This window comes from Eumetopias jubatus, unplaced genomic scaffold (assembly GCF_037043125.1).
Source record: "Eumetopias jubatus isolate StellerSeaLion01/CBP00866 unplaced genomic scaffold, mEumJub1_p1.0 scaffold_9, whole genome shotgun sequence".
NCBI lineage: Eukaryota > Metazoa > Chordata > Mammalia > Carnivora > Otariidae > Eumetopias > Eumetopias jubatus.
The window spans coordinates 85,112,085-85,137,744 of record NW_028274815.1 but is presented as its reverse complement, the minus strand read 5'-3'; the positions used below and the strand labels follow the sequence as shown (position 1 = coordinate 85,137,744).

The 25,660-nt window shown below is 44.7% G+C and overlaps 1 protein-coding gene across 2 annotated transcripts in view; it reads left to right on the top strand.

Annotated features, from left to right (window-relative positions):
- Positions 1 to 25,660, top strand: part of UXS1 (UDP-glucuronate decarboxylase 1) — a 97,162-nt gene that overhangs the window by 6,271 nt on the left and 65,231 nt on the right. Inside the window, exons 2-4 of one of the 2 annotated variants that reach the window (XM_088026619.1) lie at positions 21,504 to 21,531; positions 22,842 to 22,890; positions 24,002 to 24,045. In XM_088026619.1, coding sequence (XP_087882745.1) covers positions 21,504 to 21,531; positions 22,842 to 22,890; positions 24,002 to 24,045 — 121 coding nt within the window. Of the gene's footprint in view, positions 1 to 21,503; positions 21,532 to 22,826; positions 22,891 to 24,001; positions 24,046 to 25,660 lie in introns of both variants that reach the window. The other variant, XM_088026618.1, reaches the window with a different exon arrangement.

Here is a 25,660-nt window from a genome sequence, read left to right as displayed (position 1 = left end):
TCTATATAATCTCATACCCTAAAAATTAACATAAATAACATTGTCTAACATACAGTCCATGTTTGAATTTCCCTCAGCTGTACCATCCATGTCTTTGATAGCCTTTTCTGGGTTTTTGTTTTGTTTTGTTTTGTTTTAACTCTAGGATCAGTCAAGGTTTATATGCTGCATTTATTTGGCTGTTAGGTCTCTAACTTTTTTTGATTTTTTTAACACTTATCTTTTAAAAAAGCCCAGACCAGTTGTCCTGTAAAACGTCCTGAATTCTGGATTTATCTGACTGTTTCCTTACAATTAAATTTGGCTGGACATTTTTTATAATAGTGCTTGTTGATTTGCATTCCGTCAGGGTGGTTGCACCCTTCATCATATGTTGGATGTCACTGCACTTCATTTTAAAGGTGCCTTTTCCCTGTACACAGTCCCCGGGGTGATTCTTGGAAACCCTGAGTGTCTTCTTGTCCGGCCTGTGCATTCAGCATCCATTGGTGGTCCTTGCCTGGATCAGTTTTTACATTGGGAAATCCAAAATGGTGATTTTCTGATTCTGTAAGCCATTCTGTGTTTATAAACTTGTGTTGTTCTGGAAAGAACTTGCCTCCCTCATTCATTTCCCACTCTCTGTGGTAGTTTCCTGTGCCTGCTGTAAGAAATTGCCACAAACTAGGTGGCTTTCACATAGAAGTTAATTATCTCACAGTTTGGAGGCCAGCAATCTGAAATCAACGTGCTTGCAAGGCCGCTCTCCCTCTGAAGGCTCCTTCAAGGCTCCAGATGTTTTGGCCTGTGAATGCATCCTACCATCTGCCTCTGTGGGTGGTCACATTGCCTCCTGTCTGTCACATCTCTTGTGTCTCCCATATGAGGACACTTGGCACTGGATTTAGGGCCCAACTGGATAATCTAGAGTGATCTTTGGTCTCAAGATCCTTACTTATACCAAGTAAGATCACATTCAAGTTTCTAGGGATTAGGATGTGGACATATTTTGGGGGAGGGGGTCACCAGTCAGTTCACCCCTGCCCCCTTTAAAAAAAATCTGTGTGGACTCATAGATTCTTTGAGTCTTTGAGCACTTCCTTGATCTCCAGATGTTCCAGGCTCATCTTGTTCTTTCTCTGCCCCAGTCCTGGAATTAGCTATTTCTTGAAGGAGTCCTGTTTCTTTTCACTGGGGAACATTGTTAAGGAATCAGGGCCCGGGCCCTGGTTGTGTGAATTGCCATTGAGGTGTCCTTGCTTCCATCTCTTTCAGGGGACAGAGCCAGGAAACGTACACACTTTTTCCAGTCGTGAGTTTATGCCCATACGCCCAATTTAAATCTTAACAGGTTTCTTCCTTACATTCCCCCATTCCATATTGCTATGTCCTTTTTCCCCACTATGGAAATCTCATTTCTAACATCAATAAAAAGTCATTGGCTCTCTACTACCATACAGACAGAATGGTTTCAGAATTACTACGTCAATACCGTACTGACAACAAACTTAACCAAATTCAGGATTTCTCTGTAGTTCTTTGTCCTCACAATATGTCCCACTGAGGATGTGCAGTTAGAGTATTGTGTTCAAAAGCTACTTGTGATAATTTTGTTTAATACCCGATACAAGTCAAGGTTCATTTCTTGGTCTGTATTCAGTTTTCTTCTTTCTGATAAAGTATTTAAACCATATACATGGTTCAAAAGTCAAAGTACCTAAAAATTAGCTGCCTCTCGGGGAAATCTCAAGCCTTCTGCACCCTTTCAGTGTGTTTTATCCATCTTTCTGCAGATGTTAACATTAGTCTGTGTGGATGCTGCCCTTACTATGGGTGTTTACTCAGCAGGTAGCATCCTGTGCGGACTCTTTGCCTCCCTTTCGTGGAGAGCGAGCACTCTGCCGGACGCATGCAGACACGCCCTCGCTGTTGTACGGCTGTGTTACACTCCCGTGCGCACGCACCTGTCTCCAATGGAAGGCATTTCAGTGATTTCAGATATGTTGCTATCACAAAGGCTGCTGCGGCGAAGAAACCCACGCTCCCACCGTGGCCGCTGGTTCTCTCGGCCTCCCCAGCAGGGGCTGTTGGCAAACGTTTGCATTTTCACCAGTCTGAAAAATGGCATCTCCTTGTTTTAATTTGCGTTTCTCTTATTGTGAGTGTCATGAAGCATCTTTTGAAATGTTTAAGGGCTATTAATGTATCTTCTTCTGAGAACCGTTTATGGGTTTGCTCATTTTTCTGTTGAGTTGTTGGTTCTTTTTTTCCCCACTCATTTTTTTTTTTTTTTTTTTTAAGTAAGCTCCACACCCAACATGGGGCTTGAACTCACGACCCCGAGATCAAGAGTCACATCCTCCTCCCACTGAGCCAGCCAGGGTCCCCTCTTTTCCGGTGACTTTTAAGAACTCTTTATTTATGTGTTAACTGTTCTCTGTGAAGTGAATGGCGATTATTTCCTCATGCCTGGTGTGGTGTGGAGAAAAATATATTTGGTCTTTGTCCCCTGTGGGCACAAAGCTGCTAAAACTCTTGGGATTTCCTAAGTGATAGAATTGTCTTTTTTTGCTCATGAGAACCCCTCTTTGATCACACCTTAGTTGATGCCAGTGAAGTGATTTAGGGTGGGCTCCTGGGTAGCCAGGATGGGGCTGGTCACGAGAAGGATCCCACCCACCAACCTCCAGGAAGGGAATGGGGTGCTGGAGATTGAGCTCTACAGAAACTTGGACAGTGGGGTTTGTAGAGCTCCCCAGTTGTGGAACGCAACGGGGGACTGGGAGGGTGGTATGCCAGAGAGGGCACGGACGGTCCAGTCCCTTCCCCATACCTCGCCCTGTGCATCTCTTCCGCTTGACTGTTTCTGAGTTGTATCCTTTATAATGAACTAGTACGTGTAAGTAAACTGTTTGCCTGAGTTCTTGGAGCCATTCTAGCAAGTTATCAAACCCAAGGATGGGGGCGGTCATGAACACCCCCAATTTGTAGCCACTTCATCAGAAGTATAGGGGCTTGTGATTGGTGTCTGAAGTGGGTGCAGCCTTGTGGGACTGAGCCCTTAACGTGGGTCTGTCCTAACTCTAGGTTGTCCGTGTGAGAATTGAATTGAATTGTTGGATACCCACAGTTGAGTGTCCAGAGAGTTGGAAAATTGGTTGTTAGTGTGGGAAAAAGCCATACATTTGGTGTTAGAGGTGTTCTGAGGGTAGAAACAAATTTTACGACCTGGGAGTCTTTATTTTCAGCAGCTTTCCTGTTCCCCCCCCCCCCCCCCCCACACACACATAGTTCTTAAGACACTGGCCAAGATGTTTGACGAGAGAAATGAGACTAGGGACTGGGAAGGAATGGGCATGCCCTCAAGGCCCAGGGGTCGGTACTTCAGAGGATGAATAGGATTTGGGCAGTAGCGTTGAAGGCATAGGTGCCAGCCTGACCATGTGCATGGAGGTGACAGTGCAAGGAGCAGGTCCTTCTGGTCCTTAATGGCAGCATTTGAAGTCTGCCTCCACATAAACTTCATTCAGTGAGCTGAGTAGACAAACATTCGATCAAAATTCATGTAGCATGAGAAGTTAGAGATTGCAAGGCACATATTTCAAAATATACAAGCATTAGGGAAGGGCCAAAAAGAATCAGCTTTGCATTTGGGGGCAGCCCATCTAGCTTGGGTATTGCACTCTCCCGCCGGTATCCCACTACCTCGTGTAGATGTGCGGGCAGGTTTCAGGCCTGGTGTGTGGTGCCGCTGTGTAGGCCAGGGTATCAAGAGCCTGGTTGCTGTGATATCGAAGAGCTTTCCTTAGTAGATGTTTAATAGGCAGGCCCAGTTGCCAGATTCTCCATGTGCATTGAATCCACATTAATGCCTACTCCCCCCCTCCTTTTTTCCTTACTTTATGTTCTACAAATGTTTAGGTCTTAGGAGCTCCTGCAGGCTACGCATGAGAGGAAGGATTCCGGGTTGGCCCTTTTTGGAGAAGAGCAGTTTCACTCACCCTCATTCGGCTCATTCTGTGGCTTGGGGACAGTCATTTATCTAACCCTGCTGTTTGATTTTTATGCACTTACAACATGGAGATATTGTGTTCTCTTATACCTTGCAGGTACTAATACTTTTTAGAAAACACTATGAGGAATTGACAGAATGTCTTTAAAGAGATGATAGCTTCACTTGTGAGCCACCTTGGGAGGGAAGATGTTTCTAGGTATAGGTGTGAGGAAGTTATGTGGCGGGGGGCCTGTCCTCACGTAGGAAGGGCAGTGACAGCAGGCAAGCAGGTGCTTGCAGGGTGTTCTTTCTCTCCCTTTCATTCGGAAGGGCAAGGAGTGAATTTCAGGTTAATCTGTGAGTTTCTTTGAGTTTTTGGTTAAGCTTTCTATTTTTCTAACCAAAATAAATAAGTGCCCTAAAGCAGCAGCAACAAACACTTGAATTCCCCTTATTGTAGTCTTTTTCAGAAAGAGTCTGATCATCTAGGAAAATGAAAACAATTTTGTTAGGGTGGTGAGACCTTGGAATTTTATACTTAGTATCCTTGAACATTTTTATACTCTTTCTGAAAACAAGCTGTTTCTAAGTTAGAATTCAGTTGACATATGTAATGTAAGTGATCTGAATTTCATTTATTTATCTGTTTTTAAAGATTTTATTTATTTCATTTAGAGAGAGAGAGAGTCTGGCCCACAGGAGGGGCAGAGGGAGAGAGAGGATCCCAAGTAGACTCCCCACTGAGTGGGGAGCCTGACATGGGGCTCAATCCCTGAGATCATGACCTGAGCCAAAACCAAGAGTCAGACGCTTAACCAACTGAGCCACCCAGGCGCCCCTGTTTATTTATTATTTATTTATTTATTTTTAAGATTTTATTTATTTATTTGACAGAGACACAGCGAAAGAGGGAACACAAGCAGGGGGAGTGGGAGAGGAAGAAACAGGCTTCCCGCCGAGTAGGGAGCCCAATGCGGGGCTCGATCCCAGGACTCTGGGATCATGACCTGAGCCGAAGGCAGACGCTTAACGACTGAGCCACCCAGGCCCCCTCCTATTTATTTATTTTTAAAGATGTGAGCAGACAGCTGTGTTATACCGGCAACAGAAGATTAAAGGGGTAGAATGGCTCCGTTGGAATCAAGTGAAAGAATCACGTTAATCTGACACTGTCAGGGGCCAATGACAGTCCTTGTGGAAATGGTTACTTGTGAATGATAAGGGGCCATAAATGGTGGTTCTCCTTGAAACTTGCATGTAGGCAAATCAGGATCTTAGTTCTGTTCTTCCTTTTAGTTTTTTTTTTAATTTATTTTTATAGAATTTTATTCTGATTCCTTGCTCTCCTTACTCCCAGTTCATCTTAATTATTTAAGGACAAAATTTCTGTCCTTGGCCCTCAAAGCAATGAAAGCCCACCTTCCCGCTTCTGCCACTGATGCCGGTGCAGAAATGCAGTGTGAGGAGTGACCTACTTTGATAATGCTACTGTCTTGCAGTGAGGCATGGGGGAGGATAATCTCCCCATTTTATATATGGGGAAACTGAGGCAAAGGGCAGTTGCATGACCCGCCCCAGCTCTTAGTCTGGTACTCCATGGTGGTACAGAAGGACCTGAAGGAACCCCAAGGCTGCACCTACCCTACCCCATTTCTTAGCTTCAGTATAGACTTTTAGTGACACTTGTCCTGAAAGAATGTTTCACTTCAAAGCAGCCCTGTTGGGGTGCCTACAAGGTGGAAGGGCAGGAGGTATTTTAGAGGATCTCTGGGCATTGCCCTTGTCTTGTTGGTCGGTAGTCAACTGGCTTCTGGTCCTCTTATTTGGCCCTGCAGTAGGGGTCCCCCCTCTTCCTTATGACTCTGACCTGGTTGATGAGCATGCTGGGCCCAGGTGGCTGCTGGGTAGCTTGTCTGCACTGAAGCCCCCACAGCCCTGATGCCCCAGCTTGGGTGGTTGGAAGGCCTGTCCCTCTGTTCTAGCAGCAGTGTTCTGTCCAGGCTGGGGCGCTGAGTTTGCAAGGCCCACAGCCCTTCTGAGCCAGAGTAGCGGGTCTTGTACCTGCACCTGCCTGGCTCACCTGCCTGGTTCCACCACTCCCCCCCCCCCCCCCCGCACTGAGTACCTGAGACCTTCTTGAGGCCTCTGAGGCACCTGCCCCCTCTCAAGCTCCAAACACTCCCTCCCCCCACCCCACCCGCCTGCCACACCCGCTCTTACCCTTCCCGCTTCTCTCATACCCACCTCCCCTAGTCCCTGGTACTCCCCCACTGTCCACTCACTTCCCCCTTCCTCTCTCCCTCTCCCCCTCAGTCTCACCCCTTCCTCTAAGGAGCACCTTACTCTCTACCTGTCCCCTGACCCCCTCTCCTGCTCTCCTCCTAACTCCCCCACCTAGTCCGTGCGACTGCCATCACTTTCCCTCCCTCCCTCGCCTCTCCCTACTCTCACCACCCCCAACACCCCCTCCACACTCGCCACCTCATCTGGCTTCTCCCATTGGCCCCGTTCCTCATGTTCTCCTGGACTATGCCATCCCTGACAAAGGCTGTGCCCAGAAGGCTGGCATTTTCCAGGCCTGTTAGGGTGACCTACAGACACAGCCATTCCACGTGATTCTGACCCTGTGGATGGCCACCCCAGCAGTGGGAAGTCTGCGCACTGGTTCCAGGGGCGTGGCCTACCTGGCTGCCATCTAGGTGACACCAGTGGGCACCATGGTTTGAGATGTCCCTCCTCAATCCCTCCCGCACCTTCTTTCCCTCTCCACTTCTTCAAATACAAAATGAAAAGGCCGACTTAAAAGCATCGTCCAGATTTTTAAACTTCCCATTAAAACTAAATAATTTGTAAATAGGGAAATAGTGTACTCAATGTGGAAAAACTTAAGAGAATGAAGTACAAAGATAAAATCTCAATCCTCACAAAATTTTAGCATATTAAAAATGTCTTTCCATACAGAGATGGTGATGTCTCTTCCTTTGAAATGAGGTCTTTCTTTTTGACCCTCAGTAAAGTTTTATAATTTCTTTCATGTAGGTTTTGTATATTTTTTGTGAAGTTTATCAAGTTTCTCTTTAGCATTCTCAGTAGATCCAATAGCAAATATATTATTAACAAAGCAACTTTTAACATCAGGCTGTAAAATTACCCCCAAAGTTGTATTCCATTTTTTAAATATTTCTCCTTTGTGCTTTGCACTAATCTTTATATATATACACATATTCTCTTTCTGTCTTGTTCTTAATCATAGTGTTCTACTTTCTAAAAAAGGTTACTACACCTTTGTGCATTACATCATATTTTCATATTCTGGGTTTGGTCACATGAGCTCCTTTCTCTGTTTAGAAGTTGTAGTGAGGAGTGTGAATTTTCCTTTTCTTCTTACCTACTTAAAAATTTTTTTCTGTTGTTCTTTGCCTTCAGTATTCTAAAAATAGATTCATCTCCATTTACTATCAGACTTAATCAGTGGTGTTCACTGGAAGCTAGTTGAAAAGGAAGTGCTTGTACAGAGCTGTTGCTTTGTCAGTTTTCAGCAGATTCATCACCCACTTGGCAGCAAATGGCTATTGAATGGCCTGCTTTGTGCTGGGATCTGGAAATTCACGCCTTCTCCTGACTTGTTTCCACCGGGAAGTGGGAAGTGATTAGTCAGAAGGGAAGAGCACTGGGTCAGTTTCAGAGCGAATCCACAGGCAGTGAGGTCTGCGATTGTGATTTAAGCTTGGCGGGCTGTGCCAGGGATGGTACACGCAATGCTTTCATCTCTCCTGCCCGCAGCCCTGTGGCTGGCCTGGGAAGGGAAGGGTTCGCCCTTTGCTCTCCTTTTTCTTCAGTGAATCTGTTTCTTCTTTTTGTCAGAAAACTAAGGAGATGCCTTTATTTCCTAGCCTCAAGGGACGTCTATTTCATTTTCTATTGTTGGATAGAAAATATTGTCACACTTCCTTAGGTTGAGCCTACATCTGTTTAAGTGGGAAAAAGCAAGAGAAATAATGTGGCAACTTTGTTTCTCTTGGTATCTGTGAAGCCACAGGAGGGGTGAAGGGAGAGTCCACTTTTTGTCACTTACATCTGTCCCTAATGTGATTTAAAGAATCAAAGTGCTTGTTTGCTTTCTGGGGTGGTCTGGCATTTTTCTCTTTTTTTGTGCCTGTTTCTCTAAACTTGATATTACGGTCTAGTAATTCAGATTAAGCAGTTTTTGAATGTTTAATTAAATAGTACTATGGGGCACCTGGGTGGCTCAGTCAGTTAAGTATCTGCCTTCGGCTCAGGTCATGATTCCAGGGTCTTGGGATCGAGCCCCAAGTCAGGCTCCCTTCTCAGTGGGGAGTCTGCTTTTCCCTCATCCTCTGCAGCTCTCCTGCTTGTGCTCTCTCTGTCAAATAAATAAATAAAATCTTTCAAAAAAATAGTACTGTGCACTAGAACCTGGAGAATATGGTTGAGTGGAATGTGTTTACAAATTTATTTGTGTCCTGACGTGAAGAGGCAGAAGTGATTTTCTCAGGTGAAGATCTGGGGACAGAATGCATCTTAATTCCACCTGCAAGAAATAGACACATAGTGGTGATAACATATGGTAAATATCATGGTAGCTTTCTGTTGATAGATTGTAGCCTCTGAGTATTGACTTGAAGAACCTGGAGGAAACCAAGATTTTTTTTTAATTTTTTTATTATTATGTTAATCACCATACATTACATCATTAGTTTTGGATGCAGTGTTCCATGATTCATTGTTTGTGCATAACACCCAGTGCTCCACGCAGAACGTGCCCTCTTTAATACCCATCGCCAGGCTAACCCATCCCCTCAACCCCCTCCCCTCTAGAACCCTCAGTTTGAAACCAAGATAATTTTATGGTGGTTAAGAGTAAGTTACATCAGGAAATCCAAATCAAAACCTCAGTGAGATACCACCTCACACCAGTCAGAATGGCTAAAATTAACAAGTCAGGAAATGACAGATGTTGGCGGGGATGCAGAGAAAGGGGAACCCTCCTACACTGTTGGTGGGAATGCAAGCTGGTGCAACCACTCTGGAAAACAGTATGGAGGTTCCTCAAACAGTTGAAAATAGAGCTACTGTACGATCCAGCGATTGCACTACTGGGTATTTACCCCAAAGATACAAATGTAGGGATCCGAAGGGGTACATGCACCCCGATGTTTATAGCAGCAATGTCCACAGTAGCCAAACTATGGAAAGAGCCAAGATGTCCATCGACAGATGAATGGATAAAGAAGAAGTGGTATATGTACACAATAGAATATTATGCAGCCATCAAAAGGAATGAAATCTTGCCATTTGCAACAACGTGGATGGAACTGGAGGGTGTTATGCTGAGTGAAATAAGTCAATCAGAGAAAGACATGTATCATATGACCTCACTGATATGAGGAATTCTTAATCTCAGGAAACATAGTGAGGGTTGCTGGAGTGGTGGTGGGGGGTGGGAGGGATGGGGTGGCTGGGTGATAGACGTTGGGGAGGGTGTGTGCTATGGTGAGCACTGTGAATTGTGCAAGACTTGTTGAATCACAGATCTGTACTTCTGAAACAAATAATGCAACGTATGTTAAGAAAAAAAGAAAAAGAAGAAGATGGCAGGAGGGGAAGAACGAAGGGGAGTAAGTCGGAGGGGGAGATGAACCATGAGAGACGATGGACTCTGAAAAACACACTGAGGGTTCCAGAGGGGAGGAGGGTGGGGGGATGGGTTGGCCTGGTGATGGGTATTAAAGAGGGCACGTTCTGCGTGGAGCACTGGGTGTTATGCACAAACAATGAATCATGGAACACTGCATCCAAAACTAATGATGTCATGTATGGTGATTAACATAACATAATAAAAATATATGTATATAAAAAAATAAAATAAATATATTCTGCAATAAAAAAAGAGTAAGTTACAGTTTGGATAGTAAGGTGCAAAGGGCATTGATATATGTCTTTTGGGGCTTAGTTTTAATTCACAGGTTTAACATTCTAACAGTTTGGAAGCATTTGGAAGATCCCTTTCCCTCTTCTTTCCCCTTCCAGCTAACCCTGTTTCCCTTCCTGTCAGTTACTGGTTGACATTTTAGTATGTCTGTATGAATCATCTAGATAGTTTCCTCTGCATTATGTATTCATAAAATATATTTAGGTATTTTTAAAATGTACATGGTTTTATACCATGGATTTTTCTGTGATTTGCTTTTGTAGTTAACATGGAGAAAATCTTTCAACGCAGAGATCTCATTTGTCTAAATGGTTGCCTAGAACTTAGTGGTCGATGTATATCGTGAGCTGTTCTCACTTAAAGGAAGGCTTGCATGGCTGAGGCTTTCAATGGGAGAGCTCTTCCCTTCAAACTTGTTCTTACAGCTTTCTTGAATCAAAGTGAAACCTGTTAAGGATAGCTCAATATTTAGAATTTTAAACCTTTACCTTAAAGACTGTCTTGGCTACAGATGGGTCCTTTGGGCATCCTGCCCAGAATAGTCAGGGGGAGCCCTGGGATTGGCCTGTGTTTGGAGAGGGCACTCCTCCTGGGCCTTGAGCATGGGGGAGCCAAGGGAGGGAGCACTGGACACCCTTTGGGGAGAAAGTCAGATGCTATGGTTATGCCAGGGCTTTGCTGTGCAGAGTGACTATGACACCCAGTCTCTGTCCCTAAGTGTGCCGGGTTGAGCTCGTGAGTTCCCAGTCCTAAGCAAGCTTTATCTCAGCCCGGCACCTTGCTTTCTATCAGAGATGAGACTATCTATGACAAGGTGCTGATTATTTCATAATTGGGAAGCACAAATATGATGTAAGAATCCCCCAGACATTCAGTGGGGTAGGAAGTCTGGGGAGGGTTGAGTGTGTTCAGAACTGCACTGGCCTGCTGGCGACAGGTGATGGAGGAGTGTGGGCCAGGGTGCTGGGGATTGAAAAGAAATTCTATTATATATAGATATATATATATTTTTTTACTTTAGCTTACTTTAGCCTTTGCAGTGTGCATATACATATATATGGGGTGCTGGGGTGCATGCTCAGGACTTTTGATAATGGGAGCAGGCAATCAAAATCGTTTGGAGAACTTGGAAATCTTGAGTAGGACAATGACAAAGCCAGCAGCTTTCAGGACAGGACATCTGGTAAGGAAGGAGAGGTGCCACACGGAGATGGAAGAAGTGGGAGGGCCGCAGTGGAGGGCTTCTGGTCCTGGTCGTGCAGTGGCCAGAGCCCAGGCAAGAGGCTGGCACAGGGTTGGAGTGGAGCATGTAGTCACATGTCCTTCCCAGTGGCCTGGGAAGGAAGGGAGGGCAGTGCAGAGGAAGAAGGGGCATCTAGAAATGCACTACAATGGAGGGAGGGTCCGCAGAGGGCTTATTTGTGCATTAACTCTGTTGTCCTCTTAACAAAACATGGGGTGTCTTTTGAGCACGGGAAAACAACAGAGGTAGGCAGTTTACTGCAGAGAATCTTATACTGTGGGTGAATCGGCATCACCTGGAGCTCTCATTAAACCCCAGGGGCTGTGCCCCATCCCAGAGTTTCTGATTCAGGAGAGCTCGGTGGGCTGGGGAATCTGCATTTCTGACAGGGTCCCATGTGACACTCCTGCCACTGCCCCAGGGACACACTTTGTGTACCTCTGTTCTAAGCAACTATTTGTCCTGTACACCTAAGAGGGTCCCAGGGGAAGAGAGATTCTCTTATCCAGGCTTTTAAAACAGAATGGTAGAGTGCTTTGATATGATAGTTGAGTAAATGGTTTTGGATTCTGGATTTTTCTAACTTACCAGACTGGAGGATTTTAATAAGTCACCCTGTGTTTTGTAAGCCATGATGCTGCCCCGCTTGGAATGGACAGAAGCAACTCAGTGTCCTCTCTGGACCTAAAGAATGTATTTCAGACTTTCTTCCTACGAGTTGTAGAAATTAAAATACAGAGGTGTACAAAAAGGTCTTACCCCATGTGTCTCAGACTTCTGTGAAGACACCTGCATGTAGTTTTAAACATGTATATAGTTTTAAAAAACAAAAAATTGATTCTACTGTTTCTGTTCTCACTTAATAGAGACATTTTTACATGTAGTAAAGACTCTTCAGAGGACCATATGTCCTCTGCAAAGTCTATGGTTTCTTCCCCTTTTAACCACTTTGTAAAAAAAAAAAAAAAGAACCATCTTGGGGCAAAATTTCTTCCCATGGGAATGTCAGTACAATTTTATTAGATAAGGCTATAAGACTGCATGAGTCACTTGAAATGTTTTATAGCCGCAGGTTGGGACCTGGCAGCTGGGACTTGCATGGAGTGCGGGGCAGGGCCTAGAAGGTGCTGCTATCTTGCCTGCTTCCACAGTCTGGGCCCAGGGCGGGGGGGCCCCCAGAACAGGGCTAATGTCACAGGGAGGGCGCAGAAGTAGGTGCTCCCAGAGGCTGCTCGGCTACCCCAAGTAGCCTTTTTTCTCTGAGACAGTTTTCCTCCTGTCTAACTGCTCAGGACAGTCAGAGGCCTGGCTGGGTGTGTGGGGTTCAGGGTTTTGGGCTCGGTTCCTTCAGGGCAGGCAGGAGGCAAAGATCCTCATTCAGTGACTGTTCCCCTTTGAGGTATGATGCTGCCTGACCCTGAACCTCTAATTCTTTTAGTGGGAACTGGAGACGTTGAATCTCCCCCCTTCTGCACATCTTCCTTTCTTATTCAAGAATTAAAAACAGAAGAGTATCTCCTAATTTGAACCTTCTGCTCCATATAAACAACTCTTTTAATGCTTTTCTTATTATAAGAGTAGTGTATTAAAAAAAAAAGTAGGGGCGCCTGGGTGGCGCAGTCAGTTAAGCATCCAACTCTTGGTTTCAGCTCAGGTTGTAATCGAGCCCTGCGTCAGGCTTGGGATTCTCTCTCCCCCTCCTTCTGCCCCTCCTGCTCATGCTCTTGTGCACTGTCTCTGTTTCTCTCTTTCAAATAAATAAATCTTAAAAAAAAGTAATGTATATTCTTACCTTGTTTGAAAAAATTTCAGTTGTGCTGCTTCGAAGTTTACCTGAGGGGAGTCAAATATTTGCTGTGTTCTGGTACGAGGATTGTTGAGGTTCATCAGTGGTGAGCAAGGGGTGCATCTTTCTTTGACACATTTACAGTTCTGTTCAGGTCAGGCAGGCAGCCTGGGTGGTTGGGGAGGGAGGGTTTCCCCAGGGCGGCAGCCTCGATCTAGGCTTTTTACCAAGGCGATGAGTTTGTGCAAAGCTGTGCTTTGGGTGTGGGGAAGGGTGCACGTGCACTTGGTTGGGAATGCATCAGGTGGGGAGGAGTTAAGCCCCGTATCCTGGGTTGACTTAAGGTCTGCCTCATCTCTAGATTAAAGGGCTGGGGACATTGCTGTCTGTTTTGATTCTGCTTATGTTTTTGCTGCTTGACCAACTATTTCAAAACTTAGGGGTATAAAATTGCAATCATTTTATTGTGCTTTTACGGGTTCATTGGGTCAGGAATTTGAAATGGGGAGAGCTCTTCTCTGTTACATGATGTCTGGGACTTCAGTTGGGTTGGCTCAAACAGCCGGGGCTGGAGAATGTACTTCCTGGGGACTTCTTCACTGGCACATCTGGCGCCTGAGGACGGCCTCAGCGAGGACTGGCTGTTAGCACCTGCACCGCACCTGGCTGTGACCCCATCTAGATCAGGGGCCCCAGAGACGGTGTGCCAGCAGACTTGAGGGAAGAGCACGCTGTTTATGACCAGCTCCCAAAGCCACATAGCGTCACTTCCAGCTTCCCCTATAGTGGAAATGGTCCCATGTCCACCAGATTCAAGGGGAGGACACACAGACCCCATCTCCTGACAGGAGAATTTTTGGACAGATAGTGCCACCAGGAAGGCCCTGTGTGAAAAACATAGTGACACCGTACAGCTTTGCAGTGAGCACTTGGCACAAAGTGAGTCATAGCTTAGACGAGGCGTTCTGTTGTAGTTAACACGCTCAGAAAACCTGGAGAGGAACAGTAAACAGTCACAGCAGAATGCATGCTGCAGGGTAAATGTGCTTTAGCATTGCTGCAACTTCCTGTGCCGGTAATACTCATTTTAAATGAGCTCAAGGCGCCCAGGATTTGTACAGGGTTGCTGATTTGCATGCTTCTCTAAATTAAAGTGTTCTTGACCTGAGCAGATGGGGATTGGAATTGCTGTTCACTGTCTTGAGATAGGGACCCTCTTCAGCATGCACAGAGGCTTTGCTGTCCCCTGAAGGGTTTCATGACCTCCGTGTTTCTCAGTTTTAGCTGAAGCACCTGCCGCACACAGGGCTCAGAGGGTGGGGGATTAGCTTAGAGGACAAGTTTAGAAAAAAAACAAACCCGAGATTCCTTTTTTCACTGGGGTTGGGGGTGACTCTGGGGCCTTGAATGAGGCCTCCCACTTGGAAGTGTTGGCAGAGTGTGGGTGGTGACTGGAGGCTCCTCTTGGTTCTGGTCTGCAGCTGTGAAGTGGAGGAGACAACATGACCTCGTGACTAGGAACAGTGAGCGGGAAAGGCCGGTGTGGGGTCACCGGCGGCGGTGACATCAGCATCACTGTGCTTGCTGCTCGCACGCCTTGGCCTTGTCGGGAGCCTCCCCGGGGCTGTGGCCATCGCCCGGCTGGATGCACAGTCAGGGCCACGTGCTGTTGAGCCTTTGACATGCTGGCCTCACACAGGTACCCTACGCGCACCTCTCGCTGGCGCTGGCCTTCCTGGCTCCGGGCCTCTGTTTCCATTTGCCTGGTGGACATCTTTAGCCTGGATGCTTCCAGTGGGAGTGTGGGCTAATCCTAGACCGGTGTCCCCCGCCCCCCGCCCCCCGCTCTCCTCCACCTCTGGTGTTCCTGTCTCCTGATTACACCCATTCACCACCCCCTTCTGTTCTCGGCATTCTCTACCCATCTGTCCCTCACACCCCTGCTTCCTGCCCTGCCACACACTCAGTGATTGCTCGTAGCCCACTCACCAGAGCCCTGCTGTCTTGGAATGCTAGGAGGGGGAACCAGGGGTGCTCATATCCTCCGAGGACACCTTCTTCACAGGCCAGTAGATGTCCCCGCACCCCCATCTCCACAGGTCAATGCCTCCTCTCTGCTCCCCAGGACTGGGTCAACGGCAGCCTTTACTTCCCTGGTGTGTATTACATAGAGGTGGCTTTCGGCAGTTCTCTGTGTACACAAAGGACAAGCCCGCCTGCACCGGGGTGGCAGGCAGTCATTCTGGGATCTCTTAGAGCAGGGATTGATAAGCAGCTATGGCCCATGAGCCAAATCCAGCCCACGCCTGAGCTAAGAAAGTTTTAAAAATTTTTACACGGTTGAAACAAAGAAAAAAAGGAATGCTATTTCATAACACACGAAATTCAAATTTCTGTATCCTTGAATGAAGTTGTGCGGGAGCATGGTCACGCTTTTACGAATTATCTAGGACCGTGTCACACTTCAGTGGCAATGTTGAGTCATGGCTTCAGCGATCATACGGCCCACAAAGCCTAAAATATTTACTCTCTGCCCCTTTACAGAAGAAGTTTGCTGACTCCTGCCTTAGAGCAGTGATTCCCGGTCATGTGGGAGAGCTTTTCATTCATGCCTTCCTTCTTTCAGCAAATACTGAGTGAGCACTGAACAGTATGTGGCAGTGTCTCGACGTCCGAGAACAGCAGTGAACGAAATAGTCTTTGCTGTCTTGAGGCTTCCATTTTCTTGGCTGGAAACATACAAGCACAGAACTTTCTAGATATGTGGGTATATTATCTGGTGGTAAGTGCTGTGAAGAAAAGAAAGGTTGAGTGTGGGTAGGGAGGAAAGAGGAGGTGTGGGGCACTGTTAGGGATAGATTGGTCGGGAAGACCTCCCTGAGCTGAAACCTGGATGAACTGAGGGGGGCAGATAAAGAGGCGTTTGGAAGAAGAGTTAAATACAAAGACCCTGAGGCAAGTTGGAGAAATTACCAGGGTCCAGAGTGGCTTGAGCCTGGACTGTCTGTGCAGATAGGCAACAGGTGAGTGGCTGTGGCAGGCCACCAGATCTCTTAAGTGCAGGCTCTCCACCTTCCCTTCACCACGTCTCTCTGGGTGATTCTGCCCCCTGGGGCACTTGAAAAAATGCAACATCCAGGCTCCTCTGCAGAGATCCTGATTCATGAGGTCTGAAGTGCAGACGGTGTAGGGCCTCCCAGGCTCTGGGAGGCCCAGTGTTTACCCCTTGAAGCTGGAGAAGGCAGACCCTCACGCCGCTCTCCCCCAGCCCCCTGCCAGTTCCTAGTCCTTGTTAGGTCCTGGAGAAACTTTTCAGTCTTAGGGGCCCCATGGATTAGGAGCCTTTGCTGCAAGACCTCATAAAGTGCTTGGCTCTTAGCAGGGGCTCAATATCTGAAAGTGTGTTTTTAAAAGGAGACTTGGATTTATGCCGGTGAGCATCTGAGAGGAGTTTGCAGGCATGCCAGTTCTCCCATTGCCCTGTCTTTGAAGGACTGTTTATGATCTGGGTCAGTTCCCCATCATCTTGTGGGTGGCTGGCGAACCCCATCTTTTCCTGCATGAGCAGGGTCAAGCTGTTTCCCCTTGTGGTTCCAGGTGGACCCCTACTGCGTCTTGTCAGCTGAGCCTCGCCTCCTCCCCTGGCCCACCTCTCTCGTGTGTGTGTGTATCATGTGTATGTTGCCTACCATACAGGTGAGGTTGGGCACAGGGTCTTAGCACTCTCCTCACCCACAGGCATCATTTTGGTTGGATGGCTGGCTGGTGGATGAGCGAAGAAAGGATTTTTGCAAATACTGAAGACAGAAGGCAAATCCTGCATGCATTCTCCATGTGGTCACACTGTCTAATGTCACCAAGCCGAGGTTGGTGAGCCCCTGGCATGCTGGTTTGTAGGCTGTCTGGCTGTCCGTACTCGCCTGCAGGCACGCTGGGCATATTGTGTGTAATATAGGTGTGTGTCCATTAGCCAAGTCGGGGAGTGGCTTCCCTAACTCACACTCCCTCCTCTGACTTAGGATAAAAGCACATGTGCTCTCTAGGTGAAAGTGGTGATTGCAGCCATTTAAAATGTATAGGTGTGAAATGGAAATGGTTTTGTTTGATCCAGTGTCATAACAGTCCTTAAAATAGGGTAATAGGATTCCTGGTGAAGAATCCGCACCTTCTGTGCGGCCTGGCATTCAAGGACTCAGAGTCTAAAAACCAATGCACCTCTGAAATTTCAAGCTTTTATGGGAGATTTTTGAAAGCTTTGCGTGGTTTTGCACGGACGTTCAAGGACTTTCCCCCTAGACTTCCTGAAATTCATTCAGGAATCTGGTGGAGACCCACAGGTTTCAGATTGAGAAATTATGTTCTAAAAGAATTTGTCTCGAGTGCTATCTGATTAATATTTAAGAAACCACGTTAGACTAATAGGGACTACGAAGGCATTGAATGAGCATTTTAATTTTTCCTTTGTTGGAAAAGGACACTCATTTTTAATTATACTCTTAAAAAAATCACTCAATCTTTTTTGCCCTAAATGAAAATTTCTATGTGAAAGATTTTCTTGAATGGAGTTTCCTTGCATAGCATGAAGTCTGGATACAGACAGAGAATTGGGAAACCAGTGTGCCTCAGTTTGCGTGCAAAGTATTTTTAAAATAAAAATCAGAATAAATTAACTTGAAAGCTGTGTAAGGGAATTTGATCTTAAGCCCTTTGTCAATGATGGTGAATGCTTATCTTTTTTAAAATACTTTTCCTAATACTGAGTCCTTGTATGGTATATAACTGACTTAATTTAGTTCCGTTTAGTTCAGGTATCTGTAGAGTACAGCTCTTCGTAATTCCCAGCGATCCCTTTGCAACACTGTAAGGTAGGTCACACTCACTTAAGCAGGTTGCAGAATTCTAAAAGCAACGTTAATTTTTAATACTGTTTTACTTTTAAACTTTGTGCCTTGCAAGGTTCCAGGCCAGTCTACACAGAACACGGGGAGCAAGGCTCCATAATTGTTGGGAATTGCCTGTGTTTTCCTCCTTGGAATGAGTCTGTGGTAATACAGGAACTTTTCCTGCCTACTGGTTGCCTTTGGTGTGTGCTGGGCTGAGTCCTTTTTGTTCTCTAAAACAAAGCAGGCAGAGCTTTTGAGAGTTTAGAAAGAAGCCAGAAACACTTGACATAAAAACATCTTAAAGATTAATTGGTGATAACACTTCTGAAAAGAGAAGGTACTAAGCAGGGGATAAATGTAGTAAAGTGAAAACATTCCTCGACCTCCTCTATTCATCTGATTTTGGTGGCTGGCCTGAATGTGTTTGGTGTTGCAAATATGATCAGCCCTCATCTTGCAGGGAGACCCACCTGTAAACTGCCCATTAAAAAGAAATGTGTCTTTGGTGCTGTGACAACTCAGAGGGCTTCTGATGTCCCCTGGAGCAGGCAGGGAGGTTGGGGAGGTTTTCTCAAGAATGTCATGCGCAGGTAAGGTGTGTGCACTTCTGACCATATGTAGATGGACCTGCTTTAGGGAGGGTGGAGGCTGCAAATGGAGGGTGGAGGTAATTGTGGCCTACATAGAGGTCTGATTGGTGAGGAGGGGAGTTGAGGTTATGAAGCTCTCGGGGTGGGGGGGAGGGGTGAACTGGGGGACCAGTAGGAAAGGGGAGAGCACTCAGAGCCCTGGTGTCTGTACTTCAAGGAGGGCGAAGACATCCAGGAAGGGGGGCAGCCTCGCATGCTCTCAGATGGTCTAAGGGATGATAGAAGATTGAGAAACATCTCTGAGACAGACCTTTTAAACTGATTCAAGAAAAGGCTAAAAAGAAAATGAATAAACTAGTAACCATGGAATGATTTGAAAAGGTTGTCAAAAGGTATTATCCACCCTAAGACATCTTAAGGAGTGGATAATTCCCCTCCTGAGGTTCCACAGCCAGAGAGGGACTGCTTCTTGGTGTATTTTGACAAGCAACAGAATCCTAAAGTCAAAATGACACGATTGGTTTATTTGAGGTACACAGTGAAGAACAGGGCCCATGGGGTTTGCCAACTGCAGGTTCGTCCACAACGCTGGCACTGAGCTGACCACTGACCCCGCCGTGTTCCCAGGTCTTCTGAGGGGTGGGGGGCATGGCATTCAGCAAGGGTTTGGAAATCTTTTCCCTCCTTTTTAAAACACAAGGTAAGAACATAGATACAAGGAAAGATAAACACGTCACCATTTAAACAGTATTTTGGCATCTTCAGACAGTCTTATTCTAGGTGGTTTTTAGTAGCAGAAGTCATACTGCATATATGTTTTCTCATCTGGAATTGTCATAACTGCGTTACCATGTTGCAGTGTATTTTCATAACCATATTTTTTAACCAAGATATAATTGACATGTAACATTATATATAGTATTATATTAGTAACATACGTAATATTATGTATTAGTTTATATTATGTAAGTTAATAGTTAACATCTGTCTATATATACTACTATGTATATACAGTGTATATTATGTAAGTCTAGTTACCATTCATCACCACGCATAGTTACACATTTGTGTGTGTGTGTGTGTGATGAGAACTTTTAAGATTTACTCTTAGCAACTTTCAAATAAGCAATACAATATTAATAACTAGTCACCATGCTGTACATTACATCCCCAGGACTTATTTTGACCACCTTCACCCATTTCACCTACACACCCACCTGCTCACTTCTGGCAACTACTAATCTGTTCTCTCTATGAACTTGGGTTTTTGTTTCATTCTGTTTTTGAATATTCCACATATAAATGAGATCATACAGTATTTGTCTTTCTCTGTCTGACTTACCTCAGAAGTAGCATAGTGCCCTCGAGGTCCATCCATGTTACCTCAAGTGGCAGGATTTCCTTCTTTTTATGGCCGAATAATCCATTCATCCATGGATGGAAACTTGGATTGTTTCTATGTCTTGGCTGTTGTCAATAATGCGGTGAATGGGGGTGCAGATATTTTTTCAAGTTAGTGTTTTTGTTTCCTTCAGATAAATACCCAGAAACGGAATGCTGGATCATATGGTATTTCTGTTTTTAATTTTTGAGGAACCTCTTACTGTTTTACATAGCGGCTGCCCCAGTGTATATTCCCGCCAACAGTGCATGATGGTTCCCTGTTCTCCATGTCCTTGCCAACACTTGTTATTTCTTGTCTGTTTGATAACAGTCATTGTGAGATTTAATGGCTTTCTGATTTTATTGAAAGGCTGTATCATAATTTATATAGCAATTCCCCAATCGTAGGACATTTGGGTTTATTCCCCCCACCCCCCCTTTTTTTAAATAACTAAAGCCGTGATTTGTGAAGGCGGCTTTCCTGTATATATATGTATATTCTTAGGATAATACTCAAAAGTAAGCTCATGTGGTCCAAAGGTATAAACATTCTCTATTTTTTTTAATGAATAAGGAATATAGTATGGATTTATAGTAGTTTTCCCATTTCTTGCTTGCCACTTTTATTTAGTTATTTATTGCTGTCTTTTGTATCAGTTGCTTACTACACTGGAGAGGAACGTGCTTGTATGGAGTCAGCAACAAGTGATTTTGGAAACTGAGTCCTATTCAGTAAACATTTATTAAACCCCTACTATGTACCAGACAATGACAATAAGAAGATGCCTGGGAGTAGATCCTAACCTGAAGGCCTTCCTGAGCTCACAGAATTGCCATCTCCAGGATGGGTGTGTGTGTGTGGGGGGGAGGGGGGTTTGTGCATTTGCTCTCTGTCTTTCTCTAGTACCTAAGAGCATCTGGCCCTTAGGAGGTATTCCGTATTTGGGGGATGATTACAGGAGGGCCAGAGAGGAATGAGTACAAATATTAGAGACACTCATTCATGGGAAAGGTTTCTTTATTAAATAATTCTCTGTTCAGTAACTTCATGTGGTGGCTCATAGTCTAGTATTATGTTTTTAAAGTTATCCATGGCAAAACTTCACTGCGGCAGCTGGGTTGGTTTATTCACATTTATTGAGCACCAGCTGTGTACACATGACAACCTGCCCTCCAGGTGTCCATAATCAAGGAAGCAGGCCAGCTGTTGAGAAACTAGACTGCAAGAGAGATGTGCCAAGTGTGAGAAAGGATGGGCTTCCAGGTGAAGTTAAGCCACAGTGTCAGGCCATTATCTAACCTCTCTGGGTTTTGGTTTCATAGACATTTAAAAGGAAAAGGCCGGACTGAGCCCTAGGATCTCTTTCAGACATGCAGTTCTTTGATGCTTGTGACTGGCTCTTCCTCAGACAAAGGTTGGGACATACTGCTTATCAAAACACAAGCACAGTTGAACTCCAGACCCCAAAAGAGGTAATCCAAAATTAATGAGATGTATCGGATCCTCTTTTCACTTATTTTTTAGTAGGACTTAATACTCCAGAAGTGTGCATTTTGTTGTCTTCATGAGCTGTAATTTAGATTTCTTAGTGTACTTGAAATATTGGTTAAACATTAAAATTGTATAAGTTGGAATCCTTGCATATCACAAAGTTAAATATTAACTTAATTTTCTTCTTCTTTCCCTTCCAGCTGTTTGGGGCAACTTCGTTAATATGAGGTAACTGTTTTTAATAAGTTGGATGTTGTGGTTGGGTTTTACAGACACATTTCAGTTATTACAAATAGACTGTAGATGGCATGGGTTAATTGAATATTTTAAAAATGAAACAGGTTTTTTTTTGCCATTCATACATCTGAGCTTTGTCTTTTTTTCTTATGGATATTCTCGAGGAATACATCTGATTTTACTATTTGCTCAGGTAAAGCCCAGTTTTACTGGCTGGCTCCTCTGCATTGCCTACTTCAGGGTCCCTTCCCTCCTTTTGTACACAGGAAAGGGTTGACCCTAGCTTTTGCCCTGCTAAATGTGATTGTGTTTCTGGGTGGCTTGGACAAGCACACGGTGGGGGCATGCCTTTCCAAAGCCTTTTGAGAAGGGGGCTGTCTTTAGGAAACCATGGCAGGCCCCTGGCCCTGGGAGTACACCAGTAGATTCTGAGGCCACCTGCTTATCTCAGGATTCAGCCCCAAGAAGCCTTCTGGCCTGAGTGTGCATTCTTTGTGCTTTGTGATAAACGTAGGATGGACACTCAGAAGAGTAAAATCCTGTGTTGATATTCTAAAACAACAACAACAACAAAATTAACAAGCATTCATTGTCAAAACAAATTTGGCCCTCTTAGTACAGTTTTACATTTAAAGAAAAATTCCTTCCACTTTGTCTGCCTTGGTAGTGAAAATAAAAGAGCAGCAATCACAATTGTGGTGCTGGTGGTGGGCTTGGCAGTCAGATGCCCCTGCACTGGGCTACTGGGGTAAAGGGTTGCTGTGCCCCCACCAGGCTTTTCAGATTGAGTGGGTTTTGCAAGGCCAGTGGGGAGGTGTTGATCTGATTCCTAACACCAGGGTGTGAGTGTCTCCTGACAAAGACTTCTGTGTGTGGCTAGGAGGGGTACTCAGATCCCATTTAAAGGAACTCTGTTTTTTTACTTGGAAAAGCTCCATTTTGCATCAAATCCCCAGGAAAGCCCAGCAGAGAGACTTGGACTCTATAGACACACTTCCTGCCTCTAATTTAAAATCCCATGTTGAGTATAATGTGAAAGATTATTTTAGTGGAATAGAAATAACGCTTACAAAGTAGAGGTGAGCTGGTGAGATGAATTTGAGATTTCCTCTCCTCCACTGTCTTCCGTTCCTTGGGTGCACCCCCTTCTGGAGGGAATTGGAACCTGGGACTGATGTTTGGGAAGGGGAGCGGCGAGATGGTCTGCAGCCTTTGGTTTGTGTTGTCATTTGTTCAGAAATAAATCTTGAGGTCATCAAGCCTCTCAGTGGATCTCAGTTTCGCAGCTTTCTACTCAACAGGTCTATCCAGGAAAATGGTGAACTCAAAATCGAGAGCAAGATCGAAGAGGTTAGTTCCTTTCCTGTATTTTGCTTCTATTTTGTCGTTATATTTGTCAGTTTTGGTTCTTTGGCTTGTGCTGGTACCTTTCTTGTGGGAGCCTGATGCTAACCCGTGATTTTGAAAACATCTCTTCAAAAATTACTCCCTTATTTAGAGGAGCCTTTCCATCTGTTATGCTGTGGATACACCTCTGTGTCAGCGTTTGTCCATTTGATCAAGGTGTGTGATGTACTAAATTCTACCTCAGAGGCAAAATGGATTTACGAGTTTGTCTGACTTTTCAACTGACCTTCCCAGAATTTCTTAGAGAAAGGGAAGTGAGTACTTTCACCAGGGATGGAGGCAAGTGCCAGCATCCACTCACCCCAGCAGATGCCGTAAGGAAAACCGGCCGAACTTCGATGCTAGGACGGGGAACTTGGGCAGTGCCCACATGCATGGATGGGGAAGCCACACACCTGCTCCCCGAAAGCTAGCGCCTCTGGTTGATTATATACCTTCTATTTAAAAATAATTGCTTATGTTTTTAGTCCAGTAATTGTGGATATAGGTGCGTGAGTGTGACGTGGGCTGCGGGGGGAGATGGGGAGTCAGTCATTTTGATCTGAAGCCAAATGTCACAGTTGTGGGGAAGCTCTCAATCGCTCTCGTCCTTCTAGCCCAGCTCCCGGTGTTAACACACAGGAATTTGGGTCTGCCCACAGCTTGCCCTTCCTTAGCGCGCTGAGCACATGATGTGGAGATAATGTGCAGAAACAAGAGGTTAAGCTTTGTGGGCAGCGCTGAGGGGATTTTTTCATTCCTGAAAAGAAGAGAGTGGTGTTGATCTGCCTGTTCTTGTGAGCCTCAGCTACCTTGCTTGTTGTAAGGAAACTAAAAGGTTAATTTTCCCAGAGACTTAAGTGTCTGTGGAGTAAGAGTTCCAACGTGCAGTGTATCATCTCGATTCTTGACTTGTGATCCAAGTAGTATAACTTAATTTCAAGCTGGAAGTGGAGAGTAGAAGAAATTACAATCTGTTTTGCGTGATGTCGTGCCCATGTGGAACATCAGAGAGGGGGGAAGTGGTGGAGAACTGTCTTTGCTTCAAAACTGATGTTGGTTATTTTTGTTTTAGATCGTTGAACCACTAAGAGAGAAAATCAGAGATTTGGAAAAAAGGTATGTGCACTTTTTTTTTTAAGGAAAATACTTCTATCCTTTTGACTTTAGAAGGTCAGTATCCAATATAAATTCATCTCAAATGTATAATTCTTTTTTTCATCTATGTAATTAATTCTATAATATGAAAGCTATCAGGCACTTTCAATATAGGAACTCGTCTGTGAGAAGGTAGATGTTTACTGTAAAATTCAGATGCCGTGGTTTTAAACCCTTTTTTTTTCTTTTGTCATTATGAACTATTTCTTATGAAAGCTATGGAAAGCTTTTTTTGGAAGCTATGGAAGCTTTTTTCTCTCTAGGAAAAAAATTATTTATTTATTTTAATAAAGTTATTTTTTTAGGAGTCTTCCTATGTTAGAAGTCCTTCCTCTGTTAACCTCTGTCAGTTTGATTTCTACAAACTATGATGATGTAAACAAAGGGCCACATAAATGTTTTGTTGGTTTTTTTTTAACTCTGATGCAAATAGTCCAAACATGAGAAGAAGAGAGGATCTAAGTGTGTTGTAATCTTCCTTTTACAAATTCTGTGAATTTCTCAGTTCCTGAAAATTCATGGTATACAAATTGAAGCTAAGCCTTACCTTCTTTTAAGTTATGCAGGGCATTCAGGTGGTGTCTCACAAATATTGATTAGTCTGAGAGAATTCCAAAACAAGAAAATAAAACTGGAGGACCTAAAACCTTTTACTGTGTGTAAGTACTATAAGAAATTAGGGTCAGTAATTTGCTTGTCACCATACATCAGGAAGGTTCCAGAACGGAGTCCAGGTAAAGTGGATGGAAGGGAAGAATAATATAATACAGTGAGAACTTACTTGAATCAGATTCCAAAGCAAGTTGCTCCTCACCTTTTGTCGTGGTCTCCCCCTGACCCCTGCCTGCCAACGTGTGGCTCTGCTGCACCCACATTCCCTCTCTCTCTAAAACAGTTGAGCTCCGGGCGCTAGAACTTTTCCCTTGAGTTTATTGGTATATGTGCTGCTGAAGCGAGCACTTCCCTTGAGTTTATTGGGAAAACCGTGTGTCCAGAGTTGGGTCTTTAGAGGTTTATTTATTTATTTATTTTAAAGATTTTATTTATTTATTTGACAGAGACACAGCGAGAGAGGGAACACAAGCAAGGGAGGTGGGAGAGGGAGAAGCGGGCTTCCGGTGGAGCAGGGAGCCTGATGCGGGGCTCGATCCCAGGACCCTGGGATCATGACCTGAGCCGAAGGCAGACGCTTAAGGATTGAGCCACCCAGGCGCCCCGGTCTTTAGAGGTTTAAAAAGGAAAAGTAAAAACACTCACCCAAAGTTTATGTCATGTTTTGTTTTGTTTTGTTTTTTTCTTTTCTTGGGATGAGTTTGGATGATCTGCATCGGGATTGTATGAACCTTTTGCAAGCCCAGATTAAAAAGCAAGAAATGGAGAGCAAGTTTTTCTTTGGTTTCGGTGTTTTCAATAAATGATCAAAGAGAACTGAGGGGGTTCAATAAATGATCAAAGAGAACAAAATGTGTTCATCTTCTTCTTGTCTTCAACTGATAGTTTATATGCAGTCAAGCAAACAGTTTCAACTCTTACTGGACACAAAGTTATTTTTTAACAGATCAAGTTAAGTAATATA